At 42.9% G+C, this 20941-nt stretch overlaps 1 protein-coding gene across 1 annotated transcript in view; it reads right to left on the bottom strand.

Moving 5' to 3' along the window:
* FIBCD1 (fibrinogen C domain containing 1) overlaps positions 1 to 20236 on the bottom strand; it is a 30928-nt gene extending 10692 nt beyond the window's left edge. The window contains exons 1-4 of the mRNA XM_027869283.1: positions 20228 to 20236; positions 19883 to 20042; positions 18906 to 19042; positions 2421 to 2517 (exon numbers count right to left, since the gene is read on the bottom strand). Coding sequence (XP_027725084.1) covers positions 2421 to 2517; positions 18906 to 19042; positions 19883 to 20018 — 370 coding nt within the window. The 5' untranslated portion in view covers positions 20019 to 20042; positions 20228 to 20236. The remainder of the gene's footprint in view (positions 1 to 2420; positions 2518 to 18905; positions 19043 to 19882; positions 20043 to 20227) is intronic.
* Positions 20237 to 20941: the final 705 nt, after the last annotated feature.

The following is a 20941-nucleotide window of genomic DNA, read 5'->3' as shown; positions in this document are numbered from 1 at the left end:
CCCTCCCCTCCCCTCTCCTCTCCTCTCCTCTCCTCTCCTCTCTATCTCCTGCATTCCTTTGTAGAAGCCTGCCCACCAAGTCAACCAGGTCTCCTTGTTCATTCCTTGTTCTTCTGCCCCACAATTTCACCTCTCCTGCCTGCAGGACTTTGCTTATACCAGGGGTTCATAACCTGAGATTCATAGGTTTCAGGGGGTTCATGAACTCAGGGGGGGAAATTATTTTTATTTTTAACTACCTGTATCTGAAATTTAGCATTTCGTTTAGTTATGAGCATAGGCAACAAACCACAGTAGTAACAGCAGTGCCTGTGCTATTGTCACCAATAGAAATCAGAGGTATTTTCATATCCTATTACAGTTATTGTAGATATCTTGAAATATCATTTATGTACATCACTATTTCCAATTACTTTAGTTATTACATCCACTCTTAGCTATATTACTATAGCACAAATGTGGGTTTTTAAAAACATTTTTATAATTGTACTCCAATATAATTCATTTCCTTTGTAATTCTGTATATTTTATTTTATGTATTTTAAAGCATTGTTCTGAGATGACCTCTATAGGCTTCACCAGCCTACTCATGGGGTCTATTACATAAAAAAGGTTAAGAACCCCTGAGTTATATGTTTTCTGGGATCCACAATGCGCAGTGTCCTTCTCTTGGCCTCTCCAATGACTACCCTTTCTTTGAGGCCCAGATCATAGCCCACCTCATCCAGAAAGCCTTCTTAGACCACCACTCCAGCCCACACGGATGGATCCTATCCTCTTCTGAACTTGTTTGGGTTTATGGTCTATGTTGTGACTTTGACCCCATCTTTCATTAGAGGACTGAACTTCAGAGAAAGACACTTTGCAGATCTAATGCAGATAAGCAATGGTTCCACAGCTTAAAAATCTCAGATGGTTGCCTCAGGGTGGGAACTGAAAGGTAAATGACTTGTCTGGGGTCAGACAGCCAGTCCATGGCAGGGGCAGGACTTGAACCCAGGTCTTCCTGACTATCCACTGTACCACACTGCCTGTCACACAGGATCATAGAATTGTAGCTCTAGAGGCCTTCTAATCCTGCCCCATCATTTTATAGGAAACTAAGGTTGTTAAGTAACTTGCCCAAGGTCACATAGGTAATATGCATCAGAGGGAGGACGTGAACCTGGATCCTCCTCAATTCCAGACCTGGCTCTCTATCCATTACTGTCTTTCATGGTCTTTGCTACCTATTTGGAAATTAATTAGGTATGGCCTTGTGATCATTTTTGTTTTATTATTTAACTTGTCAGATATTCATCCCCTATCTCCCCAAATGGACCATCAGCTTTTTGAAGGCCAGAATTGTTTTATACCTATGGACCTCCTGTTGGGCTCTTAGTAGGGGCTTAACAAATGTTTTGGGGGCAGCTAGGTGGCACAGTGGCTAGACCACTGGGCCTGGAGTCAGTAAGTCCTGACTTCAAATCTGGCCTCAGACACTTATTAGCTGTGTGACCCTGGGCACTGAACCCTTTTTCCCTCGGTTTCCTCATCTGTAAAATGAGCTAGAGAAGGAAATGGCAAACCACTCTAGTATCTTTGCCAAGAAAAGCCCAAATGGGGTCATGAAGGGTCAGACACGACTTAAACAACTAAAGAACAACAAATATTTGTGGATGGATACAGGAGTATGACAACAATCTAGGGGCCCCCTCCCATGAGGAGGCTCTTTCTTACTGGTTACCACCACTACCATCTCTCAAAAGCTTAAAGGCAGGAGAGAGATGTCAGGAGCCCCTGTTGTGGGGGCACAGTTCTTGACCTTCCATTCTTTCACTCCCCCTCTCCTTTTTCCTTTCATATATTAGCGTTTGTGAGTACTCTCCTTTACATCTAACAGACTTTAAATGACTTTTGATGAAAAGTGTTGTGCCAACTTTAAAGGGGCTATATAAATGTCAGTTATTAGTAATATTATTATTCAGCAAAAGGAAGGTTTCAGACCTACACATACAATAGGGTGACAGCATGGGAAAACCATTAGTCTGGGAGTTAGGAGATCACTGGATGGTAGCTTTAGAACTGAGAGATTTTGGAAGCTATCCTGGCTTCTTGTCCTGGTTCTGCTGCAGACTCACTGGATGACCTTTCTGGGCCTCAGTTTCTTCATCTCTTATTTGGGGATAACAATACCTTCCCATCCTACTCCATAATGTACCTGAAAGTACCATTTAAAATCCTTTTCATGAAAACACTTTGAAAATTATAAAGCCTTGTATACATGTAAGGGACTTTTATCACTCTCATCCATTCATACATGAATTCATTCATTTAGTCAACTAACAATTGAATTTTTGCTGCTTCAGAAAGTACAGGACCCCTGAGAGTGAAATGACATGGGTTAATGATGATGCAGGAGGTGCATAAGGGATACATACCTAACCAGTGTTCTCCAGTGAGTTTGCCAAAGCCATCCCTGTAGGCCTCCCAGCCTCGGAAAAAGTTGACAGAACCATCCTCCCTACGCTGGAAGACCTGTGAAGGAGAGACCAATGAGGAGGGAGAACTAAAGACTGGAATCCCAGAGAAGAAATGAAGCCCCTCTCTTTCCCCCAATATCCAGATGACAGGACCAGGAGAGTTGCCCTCAGCCTGTGGGTTGTGGGTCCTGGGCTGACATGGCTTGGTGTGGGCTCAAGCCAAGCTCAACTCTCTGAAACTTCTTTCCCTAATGAAGCTGAGTTTGTCGGCAAACTCTCCTCGAAAGGCTCTGCGTTGGTTGCATCTGTCCTATCTGGTTAACCTAGAAACCGCAGTTGAATCTTTGTGTCCTGGGTTCCGTGGGAAAGACCTCTGGTGCTAGAGCCAGAGGGCTTGGGTTCAACTTTGGGTACATCAGTCGCTCCATCTCCTTCCCTCCCAGTTTCCTTATCTGTAAAATGATCAGATTGGACCTGATGGCATTTGAGATCTGTTTGAGCTCTTGGTCTGATTCTAGAGCCATCCTCTGGTCTTATCGTCAGGGCCTTTAAGGCCCAGGTACAATGTACTTCCCAGAGAGGCTCCACTCAGGGTGTTTCATTTAAGAAAAATCTGGAGAACTGAATTCTAGTCCTAGTTCTGCTACTAATTCACTGGAGACCCTCTTTGAACCTCAATTTCCTCACCTGTAAAATAAGGGAGATGGATAAAATGACCTCAAGGCCCCTTCTAGCTTAACAAAAAAAAAAAAAACTTACGCTGTTAAAATATATATACATCCTTTCCTTTGACAAATAACAAGAGGTTGGAATCTCCTCTCATGTCTCCTGACTCCCAAAGGGCCACATCTAATTACACAATATGCCAACAGCCAAATTACAGTCATGCTTTGGCAAAGGTTCCAGTGGCCACCGTGGGAGCCGGGGATGGAGATTGTCCCTGGGAAGGATGAGAAGAGAGGAAAAGGGAAGCCCAGCTCTGTGGCCAAGGTGTGCCTGGTGTGCCAACGAGCCCCTGTGGTGCTTGCAGGGTTTCCTTTTAATAACATCCTTGATTTGGGACTTGGGAATCCCAGTGGCTAAATTGCTTTGAAATAAATGCCATGGTGGTTCATGCCAGAGCTGCCTTGAGTATTTATAAGACTCACTGACAATTCCGTTCCTTGCATGTTATACACACACACACACACACACACACACACACACACACACACACACACCAAGTCTTTCCCCTTAGCCAACGTTTTCCTTTCTGTGTTACTTTGCCATTTACTTATTGGAAGTGGAATAAATATTAGTTAGCATTCCTCACTGAGACCCTGTTTATATACGTGTACATCCAATTAGTCAGAGATTGTAGCATCTGAGTGATTTAGAGCTGGAAGAGACCTCAGAGTAATCTAGTCCAACATCTTCGTTTTAAAAATGAGGAAACTGAGGCTTAGTAAGGGGAAAAGAGTGGCCCCAGTTAATGTGAAATTCCCACTTTTCTTATTGAATGGGCTGATTCGGGTCTGATTTTGTAACCTCAAATAATATTCTCCGTTGCAGACTGGAGCTTCCCAGAATCACTTGCTACTGGACTGCTAATTTCTTTGGGGAAATGTCAAATTCCATTGTTTGGGTAGCTTTTACATGAGGAAAATGGAAGGAGATGACACATCTTTTTCTTGCTCTGGTACCTCAGATCCAATGAGACATTGAATTTTAAAAATTCTCAGAAAGGGCTGGTTCAGCATGGAAGGAAATCCGATAAGATTTGAAAAGATCTGAGATGTAAGTGGGAAAGGTATTGATAGTTAGAGATTTGAACCCTAAGCACGTGCATATTTTTAAAAGTCCTAATCTTTGGCAGAAACACAGGGACCCAAAGGAGACTCTAAGTCCAAGTTTCTATTTGTAAAATGAGGGGATTGAACTAGATCAGAGGTTCTTTACCTTTTTTTGTGCCAGTCTAGGAAAGCCTGAGGGCCCCTTCTCAGAGTAATATTTGTTGCCTGCATTCGTAATTGAAGGAAATGCTAAATTATAATTAGGGGTTAGTTAAAAAAAAAGATGTAATTTTTTTCCCATCTAACTTTATGAATTGCCTGAAATTTATCCATTTAACCCCAGGTTAAAAACCCTTGGACTAAATAATTTACAAAGTCCCTTTTAGCTCTAATGTTCTATGTTCTGTGTTCTGGTATTGTATGTTCTAACATTTTACATTTTATGCTCTGAGGTCCCTTCCAGCTCTGATGGACATTCTATGTTCTAAAATCTCATACAATTATATCATTCTTTGACCATATGGCACCTAGTTCATCCCCCTAGCTCTAGGTACTACTGAAAGAGAATGGCTGATACTATATTTTTTAAGATGAAATACAAAAAAACATTTATTAAGTGCCTATTATGTGCCAGGCACTATGCTAAGCACTGGGAATACAAGCAAGAAAGGAAAGACAGTCCCTGCCCTCAAGAAGCTTACAATCTAATTGAGGAAGACCACGCACAAAAGGAAGCTAAAGTGGTAATGATGGTGGAGTGGAATCCAAAATACAGCTAATGGGAAATGAAGTCAGCTGGGCTCCTAAACTCTCACTCACCCCCACATCTAATCATTTCCAAGTCTTGTTAAGTATATCTCAACTATCTTTTGAACCTACCCCTTCTCTCCATTCACAGGAACCCCATCCTGATTCTACTTCCATCACTTCTCTCCTGTACTATTGGAATTACCATCTTTTAAAAATTATTATTATTTATTTTTAACAATATTTGTAACTTTGAGTTCCAAACTCTGATTCTATTCTTTTTTCACTTAACAGTGTTTTATTTTTTCCAATTATATGCAAAGATAGTTTTCAACATTCACTTTTACAAGATTTTGAGTTCCAAATTTTTTTCTCCTTCCCCCCTCCCCAAGACGGCAAGCAATCTGATATAGGCTATACATGTATAATCATATTAAACATATTTCCATATTAGTCATGTTGTGGAAAAAAGAGTCAGAACAAAAGGGAAAAACCACAGGAAAGAAAAAAAAAGAGAGAAAAATAGTTTGCTTCAATATGCATTCAGACTCCATAGTTCTTTCTCTGGATGTGGACCGCATTTTTCATCATGAGTACCTTGGAATTGTCTTAGATCATTGCATTGCTGAGAAGAGCTAAGTCTATCAAAATCGGTCATTCTGAGTCTATTTTTAAGCAGGGAAGAACATTCTACGTCTCAGGCACCTCTTTGTTTATACTAGAGAGGGAAATTCTGTAAGACAGGTATCATTTTGAAGGTACCTACTATATGCCTAGTAGTGTTCTAGGTACTGTGAGAGATGTGGAAAGAAAAGTCTCAGCCAGCGATGACCTCAAAAAGCTTACTCTCTGGGTGGCAGAGGGAAGGCATGTGTTTGTTCATGCTGTTTCCTCATCTTCCTCTCTGTCAGTTTGAACCCTATCCATCCTTTAAGGCCTCACTTGTTTCACTCTTTGCATGCAGCTTTCCTTGACTATTACTCCAGCCTACTTACTGCCTTTCCTTCATGAAATTCTAATAGTGAACCTCTAGCATTAAATACTAAGTCCTTTGTTTGGCATTTAAAACCCTTCACATCCTGTTTCCAACCTGCCTTTCCAGTTTTATTATACATCACTTGTCCTTATACATTCTACAGGCCAGCTAGGTTGTACAGTGGATAGAATGCTAGGCTGGAATCAGGAATCATTTTCCTGAGTTCAAATCTGGCCTCAGACACTTACTAGCTGTGTGACCCTGGGTAAGCCACTTAACTCTTTGTCTCAGTTTCCTCATCTGTAAAATGAGCTGGAGAAGGAAATGGCAAACCACTTTCGTATCTTTGCCAAGAAAACCCCCAAATGGGGTCACAAAGAGTCAGACATGACTGAAAATGACTGAACAGCAACATATTCTACAAGTCCAGTCAAACTGACTTGCTTATTATTCCTTACTCATGACATACCCTCTCCCACCTCCTTGTCTTTGTACAGGCCATCATGCCCTGCCTAGAATCACTTCCTTCTCACCTCCACCTCTGTAGTTTCCTTTAAGGCTTAGTTCAAATGCTACTTTCTCCATGAGGCCCTTCCTGATCCCCTCCCCTCAGTCAGAAGCCTTCCCCCCTCCAAAAAAATTTAACTTTTATTTGTTTTGAATACATTGATGGAAGAAAAATTAATTAATTAACTGTATAGCAGAAAAATTATGTACTCATTGTTTTGGGCATAAGCCTGCCAGAGATGGATTTGTTAATTAAGTAATTCTAAGCATCTCTGCTTAGAGACAAAACCCAAAGGGACAGGCATCTATCATGCCTTTGAAAATCTCTCTGACACAAGCCATTTTAGCTCACAATTTATAGTGTTACCAAGTAAAAAGATAAAATTTCTCAATTAGATTAAAAAAAATAGTAACAAAAGTAGAGAAAAGTTCAGGTAACAGTTTTGATTCATGAAACAGAACAATAGCCACTTAGCTATGGGTGATTTTTCAGAATCATTTTCTTAAAACAATTCAATCCCTCTTTAACTGTTCCCTCAAACTATTCTTCTTTCAGCCTGGTCAAAGGTGAACTCAAGAGATACTTCTATTAATTTAATTAATCAAATACTATTTTCTTCTGTTAGTGTGATCCTAATCAGTTCATAGACCCTGATCACTTAGCAAGGAGTCCTTCCTAGCCTGAATAGGCCTATCCTTTTAGAAACTGGTTGGGCCTGGATAAGAATGATGTAAAAAGATTTCAGATCAGAACATTGTTTTGAACTATTAGTTAAAGAAAGACTAATAAAAGTTTCCCATTCAGATTAGACCAAGGACTTCAGACTAAGTACTGCCCTAATATTATTTTGCTTCATGTAGTCCAAAATGGGAAATGGATGGACTTCAACATGCTTCTATAATTTATCTGTATGACCAGTACCTAGCATAGTCCATGGCATGTAGTAAGCATTTTAATAAATGCTTATTGATGGTCTATACTTACTTTATATTTACACATGTACATATTCTCTTATTTTATGTATATGTACTCGTTCTCTCTATGTACAGAACATAAGCTCCTTGAAGGCAAAGACTGTTTCAGATTTTATCTTTTATTCCACGCCTAGCCCAGTGCTTGGCATTTAGTAACCACTTCATTAATGCTTGCTGATTAATTAAGCTTAATAATTACTCAGTTGAGCTAATAATAATTGTTTAGTTGTACCACACAACCTAGCACTTCATCATAGACTACCAAGCACTAGAATCCCTTTCTTTGGTTGTGTAATGGAAGTACACAACCTTCATCATCTTCCCCTTGGAAGGGATTGTGTTTTCATCTTTTTCATTTCCCCCAATGTCACCTGGGCACACAGTGCATGCTCACTAACTGCTCCTTGACTTGGTTTGAATTTGAGTTTCCAAAGCAGCATAAATGAGGAGGTTGAACAGGAGGATCTTTGAGGTCCCATCTTTCTATAAATTCTTTACCTTATACAGGAGCCGGTTACACATATGTGCTGAGGAAATTCCTAGTAAAGGAAAGATCACTGTAGAAAGGTTTCTTAAAGGAAGTGGCTTTGGATCTGGGCTTTGAAGGACATATGGAATTTGTCTTTGGAGGGATTAAAGAGGAGAGGGTAGCCTTATTGTTGGGTGCTGTCTAGCGTCAAGAGACTGGGCTGGGCCAATCCTGACTCTGCTGTTAACTAGTTGCGTGACTGTAAGTCGCTTAACCTCAAAGGGCCTCCATTTCCTTGTTTGTAGAATAAGGGGATTCAGCTAGATGTGATCCCCTTGGGATCCTTTCCAGCTGTAGCATTTTGTGATCCTTTTTCCTTATCTTTCCCCCAACTGTCCTTGTTCAGGTCAAATTAAATCAACAGATACTTCTTGAGTGCTTTCTCTGTGCTCAGCTCTACTGAGGAATGTAGAAATGAATAAGACCTGGTCCCTGCCCTCAAGGAGCTTATATTCCAGTTGGAAGAGATAAGACAAGGATAGGGACAGCCAGAGACCGGACAATAGGTAAGTAGCATATGCATGGAACAGATTCAGTTCAGTCACATCCAACTCTTTGTGGCCCCATTTGGGGTTTTCTTGGCAAAGATACTGGAGTGATTTGGTATTTGCTTCTCCAGCTTATGTTACAGATGAGGAAACTGAGGCAAACAGGGTTCAGTGATTTGCCCAGGGTCACACAGTTAATAAGTGTCTGAGGCCAGATTTGGACTCGGGAAGATGAGTCTTCCTGACTCTAGGCCCAGTACTCTATCTGTTGATTGCAACACTAGCTGCCCTTATGGAATAGATAGGAAGTGTCAGAGAAAGGAGGGATCTTTGAGTGCTAAAGGAGACCACTAAGGTTTCCTGGGTAAGGATGGATAGGAGGACTTTTGAAGGATTTTTGCATCCCTCCAGAGATCAGAGGAGAGGGCATTGTCCCTTGACAATACCATAGGGACCCTCTCCACACTCCTGATGCTTTCTCTTTCGGTTCCCCTGGCAGTCCCTTTGTGGTGAGGACCAGTGGGCCAATTGAAAGGCAAGTGGGCTGCCTCCCTGCCAATGAAGATCACACCCTTTCTTGCCAGGTGCCTGTGAATGGAGATGGCCAGCAGCAAGACTCTTGGGACCAGGAATAAAAGGCAGAGAGGATGGGTGGAGTTTTCAGTACTACAGTGACACCAGTAGGTCAGCCAAAAGAATAGAGGCCCAAGCCTTGGCAGGGAGGAAAAGAAGGAAAAGAGCTGGACCAGGGGATTAATGTGGCCTCTTCTCTCCCTTCTTCTCCTTTCCCTGCTCATAAAATATGAATTTCCCTCTTAGGTTAAAAAAAAAACACAAATAAAAAATAGTTATTTGTTTATTTAAAACTAAAATATTAATTTGCCCAGTTCCTGGAGTTTCTCCCTTTCTGTTCCAACTGTAAAGTAATTGATGCACAGAAAAGCTGGGCTCTGTCTCCCGATGTTCCTTTTGGGCTAGAGCCACGTGCAGGAAGTCAGAATTTTTTTTCTTGGTTAGAGATTTCAAAAGCAAAGCAAAAGCAGGCAGACTTTGGTCCCATCTCTTTCCCTGCACAGCCTGGAAGAGGAATGTGTTTGCCAAGGGATTAGCTCTGATCCAAATGGCCCTGCATATGGTGGCTGGTGGTTTCACAGGAAGGAAAAAAAGCTTAACTTGAGGCAGGGGAGGAAAAAAAAAACAACAACCACATACAAACCCAGGGCCAGATCATCTAATTGTTTTGTGTGTTTGTCAGACACAGCCCCAGGTGGGTTGGGAAAACACACAAGATGCTGAGTTTTGACTCCAGTCCTCTGACAGTCAACCTTGAGCTTCTGGATGCTGAGCCAGTGGGCATGAAAAGGGCTCTGTCAGAAACTGGCAATTGTTTGCCATGGTGGAAGAGACATGGATTGAGTTTCCTGGGGTACTGCTGTTCTCCTGAGTCAGCTGGGGGTGGGGGCTCCCCCTAAACCCTGACTGCTCTTCTCCTAGGCCTGCTGTCCTCTTGTCTAGGTGTTTTACTTTGGGGAAGGAAGGTGAGGATGGATTCTTTTTACATTTCCCACCTTTTGCACACCTTTTACAGACGCTTCTTTGGAGAGAGCCCTAGGGACTATTGAAATCCAAGGTGGCGCTAAAGACCCCCATGTTCCATCCAGCTCTTTGGACCTTGGTGGTCTCATCACAAAATCTCAGAATTGGAAAGGACCTCAGAGGCCGTCCAGCTAACACATGCCTGAATAAGTATTCCCTGTACCTAGTACCTAACAAATGGTTATGAGCTTCCCTCTGCAAACCTTTAACGATGGGGAACCCACTATCCCTCGAGAAAACGCAATCTATATTTAGACCACGGGTGGGGAACCTCTGGGCTCTAGGTCCTTAAATGGGACCTTTTGACTGAATTTTTAAAAAGGCCACACTTAAGGACCTAGAAGGTCACATGTGGCCTTAAGGTCACAGGTTCCCACCCCTGATTTAGACACTTCTTACTGTTGGGACTTTTTTCTTACTCTGAATTAAATCTGTCCCTCTGTAACCATTAGTCCTTGTTCTGCCTTCTGAGGCCAGGCAGAACAAGTCTATCCCTCTTCCTCACGACAGCCCTTAAAATACTTGAAAGACAGTAATCATGTTCCCACCCCTCTACCCCAGCTCCACGTCCTTTCTTCTCAGGCTAAGCCTTGCCAGTTCCTTGAGCTGATCCTTGTATAGCATGATTGACCCCCACAACCATCCGCATCCTAGTCATCCTCATCAAGGCGGTTTCTTATCAATGTCCTTCCTAAAATTTAGGGCCCAGAATGAAATACCCCAGATGTGGTCTGACCAAAGTAGAAGGTACCTAAACTATCACCTCCTGGATCTGGATACTTGGCCTTTAAGGCAACCTCAGGTCTCTAGGTATTTTGCCTGCCATGTTGCTCATAATATCAAGATAGTGTGTGATTGGGTAATTGGTTAAGAGTAGTGTTTACTTGATACAGGGATAGTGCAGGGGGAGAGGAGGGAAGAGGGGAGGGAAATCCCAAACCTCCCCTTTCCAGACTTCATGGATGTTGCTTTGGGTGAGCCAATGCTTGGTTTTTGTTAATCATTCTAATGGCAAGAACAAAAGCCTAGAAATGGTCCTGTTTAAATCGATACTCTTATAGGATGCTAACCTGCAGATTGTACTTGGAGAATCTCAGAACTAGATGTATACCCTCTGACAGCTTCATCCTCTGTGAAGAGAGGGTTAGTAGGGGCTATGTCTCATTGGCTTTTGAACAACTGGATAAAGATGAGTAGATCCAATGGGTGTCATCCTCCAAAGGGGTCCCTGAGGGAGGCTGGCCGCTGGCCACAGCAATGATTCCATCGTTCATGGATCAAATGAGGTCATTTTAAAGTGCTTAACATGGTTTCTGGCAGATAGTAGGCCTTTAATAAGTGCTTATTTCCTCCTTCCCTCCCTCATGGTATTTTGTAGGATCCTAAAGTTAGAGATGCAGCCTGGTGCACGTAGTGGATAAAGAGCTAGCCTCAGAGCCAGGAAGACATGGGTTCGAGACGCAATCAGACACAATCTGGTTGTGTGATCCTGGGCAAGTCTCTTAATCTCTCTGTGCTCTGGGTAACTCTCTAAGAATTTAAGTGGCAGAGAAGAAATAGACCTACACTGATATAAATATCCTTACACCAGTAAATTCACAGGTCTTGTCCCCATCCCTATATTTTAATAATATATCCCTATTTTAAATAATACAGTAATAATAGCACTTAACCCCCAGGGTTGTTGTGAGGATAAAATGAGATCATATTTGTAAGGTGCTTTACACCTTGAAGTCATATATAAATGTTCACTATTTGCTTGTATTATTTAAAACTGGAAGGGACCTTATAGATGAACTAGTCTGACCTCATTTTGAAACAAATGAGGAAACTGAGGACCAGAAAAATTAAATGACTTATCCAAAATCACATAGGTGGGAACTGAGGCAGGATTTGAACGTGGGTCCCCCACATCCAAATCCAGTATTCTTTACACCTTTGTGTAATTATTCTTTGGGACTTACCTTCAGTCCCACTTTGCAAGTAATCCAAGAAGACCAGTCTCAGGATTCTACTCTCCCCCTTCATTTTAGATCCCAACTGCATTTTCCAATGATTGCCCACCCTAGCTTTTAACTGGTTCTAAAATATTGGGGCCATCCTCAAAGGACATAGGATTTTCATGAAGGAAAAGATTTCAAACCACGGGCTGTAGTCTCTCTTTCATGGAAGATGGTTAGGATTGGAGTTCTGGCACTGGAAGAGAAGCTTAATATCTTCATCTATGAAATGAATAGGTTGGACTTGACTTCCCCACCCCTGCTTTAGTCTCAGAGGCCCAGGGAGACTTGCCTGTAGGTTAGACAAGAAATTGGGTGGTAGAACTTGGTCCTTTGACTGCCAATGCAGAGCCCTTTCCATTATAGTACCTTGTTAGAATAATGGCAATCTCACTGGTATAAGCTCTCCCTTAGGGACCACCTCAAAGGACAATAGTCATTGGCTGATCATTTCAGCTCAGCTGTTGTTGCTATTTATTATCAATTATAATGTTTATTATTTGTTATAATAAACAATCTCATGATGTTATAGTCACAGATCTAACACTGAGCTGTCCCCAGCAGCGCTGCATTCAAATCCAATTTCCCGACCCTGCAAATGAAGAGGTTTGGGTCCAGCATTCTCCTCCTACCACAACCTTGCAACTCAAGGGGAAAATCTGTCTCTCTTCTGGGCTAGGGGTGAGGCAGCTTCAACCACCTAATTGGGCAATCTCCTTCCTACTTCCTAGCAGTCTGGCAGACAGAGCTGGGCTTCTGGGAAGGGGGCTGCAACCCCTGTGGGGGACAAATCCAATCTCAGTGTCCAGCCCAGTCTGCTTCTTATCTCTCACAGAGACAGATCCCGCGGCAGTCAGGGATCAGCTTGGAAGCAGTTTCTTTGATGTGTTCAAAGAGGAAAGAATTTTTCCTCCTTCTTTGAGAGCTGCAGGTAGAAGAGGGGGAAGAAGGAGGAGAAAAAAAATTGCTTGCAGGAGAGCCAATTAGAAGCAATTCTGAACCAGCTGGCCTGATGTGGCATTAAATGCCTCAGAGAACTTGCAGCTCGTTGACAAGGTGGACTTTTTTTTTCCTGCTCCTCTGCACTTCTCTGATGGAGGAAGTTGCAGTGATGTGTTTACAAGAGGAGCAGGTCTACAGATGGATTGATTCTGGTGGCAAGATCCTGCTGTGATATGTGCAGAACTGGCCATGACCCCATGTGATGACCACGTTGTTCTCAGGTTTCTCAATTTGGAGACAATTTTGAAGCCTTTAGGAGGATTCCCTCACGGAAATGAAGGCTCCTCCTGGAGGACAAGAAGGAAAACCATTCCAAGGGCATGAGAAATGGACTGGACCACCCTGGCTTTTTGACCCCAGGTGGATTTAAGATGGAGGAGAAGGAGATGGCTCCAAGGTCTGATGCTAAAAAAAACTCCGAGGCAGAATAAAACATGGGGATTTTATGTAACTGCCCCTTCCACAGTCCCCTGTCTTTCTTAGACTCCAGGTTGCCCTTCTGTGACTTTTCTTCTCTTCCTGCCCTGGGACTTAGGTATAGTGGAAAAAAATCCCTCCCTTTGACTCAGAGGACCTGGGTTCAAATCCCACCTTTGATTCTTACCTTCCATGTGACCTTGGGCAAGTCACTTAATTGCCTTGGGAGCACTAGGTGATGAAGCAGATAGTGTGGGACCTGGAGTCAAGAAGACCTGAGTTGCAATCCTGCCTCAGATCCTTACTAGCTCTGTGACCCTGGGCAAGTCAGTTTACCCTGTTTGCCTCAGTTTCCTCATCTGTAAAATGAGCTAGAGAAGGAAATGGCAAACCACTCCAATATCTTTGCCCAGAAAATCCCAAATGGGATCATGAAGAGTCGGATATGACTGAAACAACTGAACAGCAACAATTTCAATAATTGATGTCTTAGGTAATCCTATATATTTTATTTCATGCATTTCAAACTATTATTCTGAGAAGGATCTCTAGGCTTTTCCAGGCTGAGAGAGAGATCTATGACATAAAAAGGTTAAGAACTCTTGTCCTAAAGCATTTACTGTGTGGATCACTCATTTAGCAGATGTTTTATGCTTTCATCTCCTCATCTAGACTATAAGCTCCTTGAGGGAGCAACATTTTTTGTTTCTTCTTTGAAATGGTGGTTCTAATGCTTTATCACTGGTAGGATTCTCAATCAAGTCCTCTTATAGAACCTCAGGAGATAATGGATTTGGGGAGAAGGGGAGAGTGTGATGAAGAGGTCCTTTCCTTCTCTCAATGCTTGACTGGTCTCTGTCTTACCTTGATCTGGATTACCATCTTCTGTGGGACACCATGTGGTATAGGGGAAGGTGTACTGGATGGGGAGTTAGAAGGCCTTTACTTGAATCTGGATGGCTCCTTACTACTCCTGGGACCTTGGCCAAGTCACTGAATTTTTCTAGGTCTGTAAAATAAAGGGACTAGACCATGTGTTCTCCCTCCCACTTCTACATCCTGTGAATTTCTCCTTGTGCTACATGCCCTGCTATCACATTTGAGGAAAGGACATTGATCAAGCTGGAGTATGTGCAAAGGAAAGGGGCTAGGAGGTTGAGAGGACTGGAAACTGGCCTACAAGGATCAGTTTGGGGCAGGGAGGTGGTGTAGTGGATAGAGCACCAGCCCAGGAGTCAGGAGGACCTAAGTTCAAATCTGGCCTCAGACACTTGATACTTACTAGTTGTGTGACCCTGGGCAGGTCACTTAACCCTGATTGTCTTGCCCCCCCCCCCCAAAAAAAAGGTTGAATAAAAAAGGATCAGTTTGAGGAACTGGGAGAAGAGGAAAGGGAAAAGTTGGAGGGGAAATGATCATAGGATTATATATTAAGTACTGAAAGGGACCCTAGGGGTCATCTAATGCAACCCCCTCATTTTACAGATAAGTCTCTTGTGAAGTGATCTGCCCAAGGTCACACAACTAGTAAGTAGTAAAGGCAAAATTTGAACACAGATTCTCAGACTCCTAATCCACTTCTCTTTCTTCTGAACCACCAACTCTGATCACTGTCTCCACGTATTTAAGAGTTTGCAGGATAAAATCATAGGCTTTATAGTTGGAAAAGACCTTAGATATCATTTAATGCAATCCTTTTATTTTTCAGATCAGGAAATGTAGGGTTGAAGAAGCTATAATGGGGAAATGGGGTTTTATTGGTTTTGCTTGCTCCTCAGTGGATAAAAATTAGAGGCAAACAGATTAAAGATCAATATTGGGGGGTAATGTCCTAATTAGAACTGCCTGCGAGGAATGAGTTACCTGTCACAGAAGGTCTTCAAGTAGAAGCTGAATGACAGCATGTTCGGGTACTGGAGTAGGGTTTCCTGTTTGGTGTTAGGTTGAATAGACAGTCTCTGATATCTGCCTCCAATTCTGAAATTTTGTGATTCTATGATTCTACCTAGACCAGAAATGGGGCAATTCCTTCCAGCTAGTGCCATCACTTGCCTGGATCTCACCCTATGGTAGAGATTATTCAGGGTGAATTTTAAAAAGATAAGAAAAAAACCCCAAAAGGTCATTGCATTGGGCTTTTAGATCTCTCCTGATGCACAGGTCTTGTCTGATACATTCAGGACACTTTTCCAGTTGCTGAATCCTACTATGAGAAATGCCATGAATCCTGCTCCTCAACCCTGGCCTGACCTGGTACTTCATCTGGCCCCCTCTTTCTCTGCTTTCACTTTGGGGTGAGGTTATGGTAAGATGTTCCAATCTGTCTCTCTGGGGAAAGTACCCCTCTAGGTTGGCTGGTCTGCCTGGGAGGACAATCAGGAGGTGAAATTGGAGGACAGGCAGTTTAGACATGAGTCATAATGAGAATGGATGGTAACTGATGGCAGGAGGGGCTTCCGTCTCCTTCCCAAACAACAATTGAGTTTCTAAGCGATTTGCTTTGGCAGGGCACTGATCTTAACAGATGCCTGTAGGTACCTTGAGAGAGATTGGTTTTGATGGAAGCCAGAATGGATATTAATGTTTATTTGCTGTGGCTAGTGCTATTCACATGATAACTGCTTTTTCTGAGGGTTTTTTTCTTTATCATGCCAAAGCTTCAGATCCCAGCCCCTGAGTGGAAGATTGGTGTCATATCAGAGTTCCTTATTGACTTCTCTTGTAACCTTCCTGATACTAACTCAGTTGAAACTAACCGCCTCCCAGCCCAAATCCTGAATGACTTCCCCCGAGATCAGTCCCAAGTCTGATAGAGAGGGGAAGATCCATCTCTTCTGCTGGTGTCTCAGTCTTTTATTAAGACTGTCCTAACCCTTAACTCCGATTTCTGGGCTACAACAGCAGCTTTTTCTTCTATGCCTCACTCCTAGGAATCTCTGAAGGCAGAGATACACCATAACTCAGTTCCCTCTGCGGACCCAGAGAACAAAAGAGCTTTCAACTTCCAGACGCGTACCGAGTGCATTCAGAAGCTCTCCTTTGGAGCCTGAAGACGTGATTGGTGACGTGTTTGTCTTTTAACTCTTCTGAGAAGTCTAATATTCTGTATCACTAGCTCTAATGACCTGCCCTCTATCAAACTCTACTTCTCCCTACCCGCCCCCTTTCTTTTCCACTGATGGCACAGGAATGATCTCTTCCTTTCAGCTTTCACTGACTCTTCACCATCCCTCCCCCTATCACTCTCTTATTCCCCTGGCAAAACCCCCTTCTTTCTTCTTTTTGGTCACTTATTTTATTTGAAGCCAAATTTCTCCCTAGATGTCTCTTGGCTTAGAAATCAATACTTTAAAAATAGTCAACATCAACTTCCTCTTAGAGGAAAGATGTGTTGTGGTTGGTGGCTCTGTGCATCCATCATAGACATCTTTCCTAGAAATCAAAGACTGCCCCTGCACTCACAGCATGACCAGGCAAATGGGCCTAATTAGTTGACCCAAATTTGGACCCATATTTTACCAGAACTTGGAAGGCTAGAGAAAGCCTGGTTTGAGCTATTCATTTTCCCATTGCTGCTGTGATCCCCAACTTTGGCCAACTCATATTCCTCCCTATTCTTTACCTCGAAGTCATGGGGATCTCGCTGAGGTTCAGGAACCAATTAGCTTTGGAGATTGGCCCTTTACAAGATGGTTACTGTCCACTAAGATTCTAAGACATGGTTTCCCAACCATAATCTTCCAATGAATCTTAAAGTCTTATCCAACTGATGTTTAAGCTGGTTGCTGCCATCATATGCCCCTTTCCATGGCTTACTGAGTATCCTAGCTGGAAGGGGAAAGCTGTATCAATGGACATGGTGCATTTGCATGCACTGGAGAGAGTAAGATGATAATTTTTACTTCAAAGTAAAAGGATATTTGCTAATAATTATGTTATTTAAAGTACATTTGCATAGCTGAGAGAAATTATAGTAAAGCTATTTTAAATTATAAATTAAAATAATTTAAATATTGTAAATTTATTTTTAAAAATTACAAAGCTTTCCCTACTCCAATACATCTTCTACTTGGTTGTCAAAGTGATCTTCCTAAAGCACAGGGTCTGACAATCTCTCTCTCTCCCTCTCTCAATCTCTCTCTCTTTCTTTCTCTGTCTCTCAATCTTTCTCTCTCTCAATCTCTCTCTCTCTCTCTCTCTCTCTCTCACACACACACACACACACACACACACATACACACACACACACACACACACACACACACACCACATGGATCCCCTCCAGGATTAAATATAAAATCCTCTGTTTAAAATCCACAGCCTTTCATAACCTTCCCCTCCACCTTTATAGTCTTCCCTTCCCTTCTACCTTTTTTTTTTGGAATTGAGTTCTTTATTACCCCAGGGGTCTTTTCCATTAAAAGGTAAAACAAGGTACAGGAACAAGGAAAAGAAACCAAAGCAAAAACACAAGTGGTGTTAGGGCTCCCAAGAGTCACCGAGCTAGTCAATGTTGCGGAAGCTCCCAGATGGTGCAGAGCACCCAGGTACTCTGAGATCCACGATGTAACACTGGCTTCTTTGCTATTTATTCTCTGAACATGACACTCCATTTCCTGACTCAAGGCATTTTCTGTGGCTGCCCCTATGCCAGGAATGCTCCCCCTTCTCGTCTCTTCCTCCTAGCTTCCTACCTTCCTTCAAGTCCCATCTAAAATCCTGCCTTTCAGGGGCAGTTAGGTGGCACAGTAAATAGAGTGCCTGGTCTGGAATCAGGAAGATTCATCATCCTGAGTTCAAATTTGGCCTTAGACACTTACTAGCTGTGCAAGTCACTTAACCCTGTTAAAAGTAAATAAATATAACCCCATCTTTTACAAGAAGTCTTTCCTGGTTGCTCTTTAATTCTAGTATTTTCCCTCTATTGATTTTCTCCAATTTTTCCTGAATTTAGCTTGTTTGTATATAGGTGTTTACATGTTGTCTCTCCCATTAGACTGTAAGCTCTTTGGGAGCAGGGACTATCTTTTGCCTTTGTATCCCCAGCCCTCAGCACAGTACCTGGCACGTAATAGGCACTTAATAAAGGTTTATTTACTGCTGATCGACACTTCAATATTCTTTCTATCATCCCCCTTTCCTCTATTCAGCATTTGGAAAACAGACAAGTACAGACTCATCTCACTAAAAATAATAGCCGCCCACTCAAGGCAAGTAATTTGTTGTGCCAGAGGAATAAGGAAGGACATGGATTCTTGTCTCTGACACAAGGGTGATCCTTGTTTTTATTACCTTAGGGAGAATGGGCTGGTCGTAGAAGGCTGTAGGCTGGCTTGTCGTGAATTTATCTGCAAGCTTTCCTTAGTCATATCTCAGACACGTCACGGACCACAGGGAACTAGACAGTGTTTATGTCTGGGGCAGGGGGACTCACCGTCCATCCCCCTCCATCAGTGCTCATGTCGCAGTAGACCTGGAAGCCTGAGGGGTAATGAGTGGGGAAAACAGAATAGATCCCGTCTTCCTGCTGGCCGCTGGCATAGATGTCCAGACAATCTCTTGGGCGAGAGCCTGGAAGAAGAGATGGAGCCAGAAGCATTAGGATGGGGAGAAAAATAACTGGGCAAGTTAGGAAGTTGTATGACATGGCTTCCTGTCTGGTCCATTGCATTCTCTAGAAAGCAACTAAACCTTGTCTGGGGCTGTGCCTCCTTCTGTCAGTGTGGCAGTCTTTCTGTCTTGGGGATTGGGGCAGAGGTGTGTGTGTGTGTGTGTGTGTGTGTGTGTGTGTGTGTGTGTGTGTGAAGAACCAAGAAGACAAGATTGAGTAATCTGGTGCATGGAACTGAGGCTCAAAGAGTGAATGGTTTTCAGGGGCAGGGAAGATTAGTTCCCCTGGAAAGCAGTTCTCAGCCCTTTGTCCTTGTTATAGTGCTATGCAGCTGCTGTTACATCTGGGGAATGAGAGCTGGTGTGTCCTCTGGGACAGTCAGTCAGTAAACATTTTCAGTCGTTTTTCAGTTGTGTCCAACTCTTCATGACCCCATTTGGAGTTTTTTTCAGCAAAAATACTGGAGTGGTTTGTCATTTCCTTCTCCAGCTCATTTTATAAATGAGGAAACTGAGGCAAACAAGGTTAAGTGACTTGTCCAGGGTCATACAGCTAGCAAGAGTCTGAGGTCAGATTTGAACTCAGGAAGATGAATCTTTCTAACTCCAGGTGCTTTATCCATCACACCACCTAGCTGTCCATAGTAAACATTTATAAAGTGCTTACCACTGTGCTAAACACTGGGCATTCAAAGAAAAGCAAAAAGACAGTCTCTGCCCTCAATTTGCTCCTAGTCTAACGTGGAATGCAGATTGGGGAGACGAGGCCTGATAGGCACAGGAAAGAATAAGCTTACTCACCATTTGAACAGCCCCTTGGCCTGGCCCCCCTGGAAGGGACCTTTTGCAGGTCAGCCTTGATTCGAGGCCGTGCAGCCCCTCGATCTTTCTGCAGAGTGTCCAGGACGTCACTGACGGAGCTCACCAGGTGGGCCATGTTGCTCTGGCTCTCTGACAGGAGCTGTAGCACCGGGGTGGGAAGGGAAGGAAGGATACCAATTCAGAACAGGCAGGAAGCCCATAACACGATCTCTTAGGCAGGGCGCCTGGTGGAAAGGGCAAACGGCATGTGGAGTCAGAGGACCTGGGCTAGAACGTCGCCTCTGCCTGGAGGATCTCAATCTCTCTGAACTTCAGTTTCCTCACCTGAAGGACCTGGCCACCTCCCAGCTCAAAAGCAAAGATCCCATGATCCCTCCTCATGTTCTCTTAGAGTGCCTCTCTTTTAGGCTTAGCCTGAGATCTAGGACTCTTCATTTGTAGATGGGGAAATCGAGGCCCAGAGAGGTTCAGTGATTTGCCCAAGGTCACACAGGTAAATAAGTAGGAGTAGAATTAGAAACTTCCATCTTTTAACCCTGAATTTGGTGCTTTATCAGGCTACCTTGCATCATATTTATTTGTACACATGTTGTATCCCTCTATTAGACTGTAAGAAAAGGCAAAGGAAACGGCAAATCATTCAGACATCTTTGCCAAGAAAACCCCAAATGGGGTCATGAAGAAATGGACCCGACTGAACAACAACAACAGCAACAACATTAGACTGTAAGCTTACTGAAGGCTGGTACTGTTCCCTTTTATTTTTTTCCATCTTTAGATCCAAGTACCCAGAATAAGGACTTAATACAGAAGGTGCTTAACAAATGTTCAATTGCACAAGAGCCAATGGCTTTCCTCACCCTTCCTAAACTTTGCTGTCCTACTCTATCCCAATTAATTAACCAATAAGCATTTATTAAGTACCTACTCTTCACCACCTTCCTAGGCACTGGAGATACTGGGCAAAAGCAAAAGTCTCGGCCTTCAAGGAGCTTACATTCTATCAGGAAAATCAACATATTAATGTATGTCCCTGGT

Source organism: Vombatus ursinus, unplaced genomic scaffold (genome assembly GCF_900497805.2).
Source record: "Vombatus ursinus unplaced genomic scaffold, bare-nosed wombat genome assembly UNPS02014793.1, whole genome shotgun sequence".
Lineage (NCBI taxonomy): Eukaryota > Metazoa > Chordata > Mammalia > Diprotodontia > Vombatidae > Vombatus > Vombatus ursinus.
Note: the sequence above shows the minus strand (reverse complement) of the source record. Positions and strands in the feature narration are given on the sequence as shown.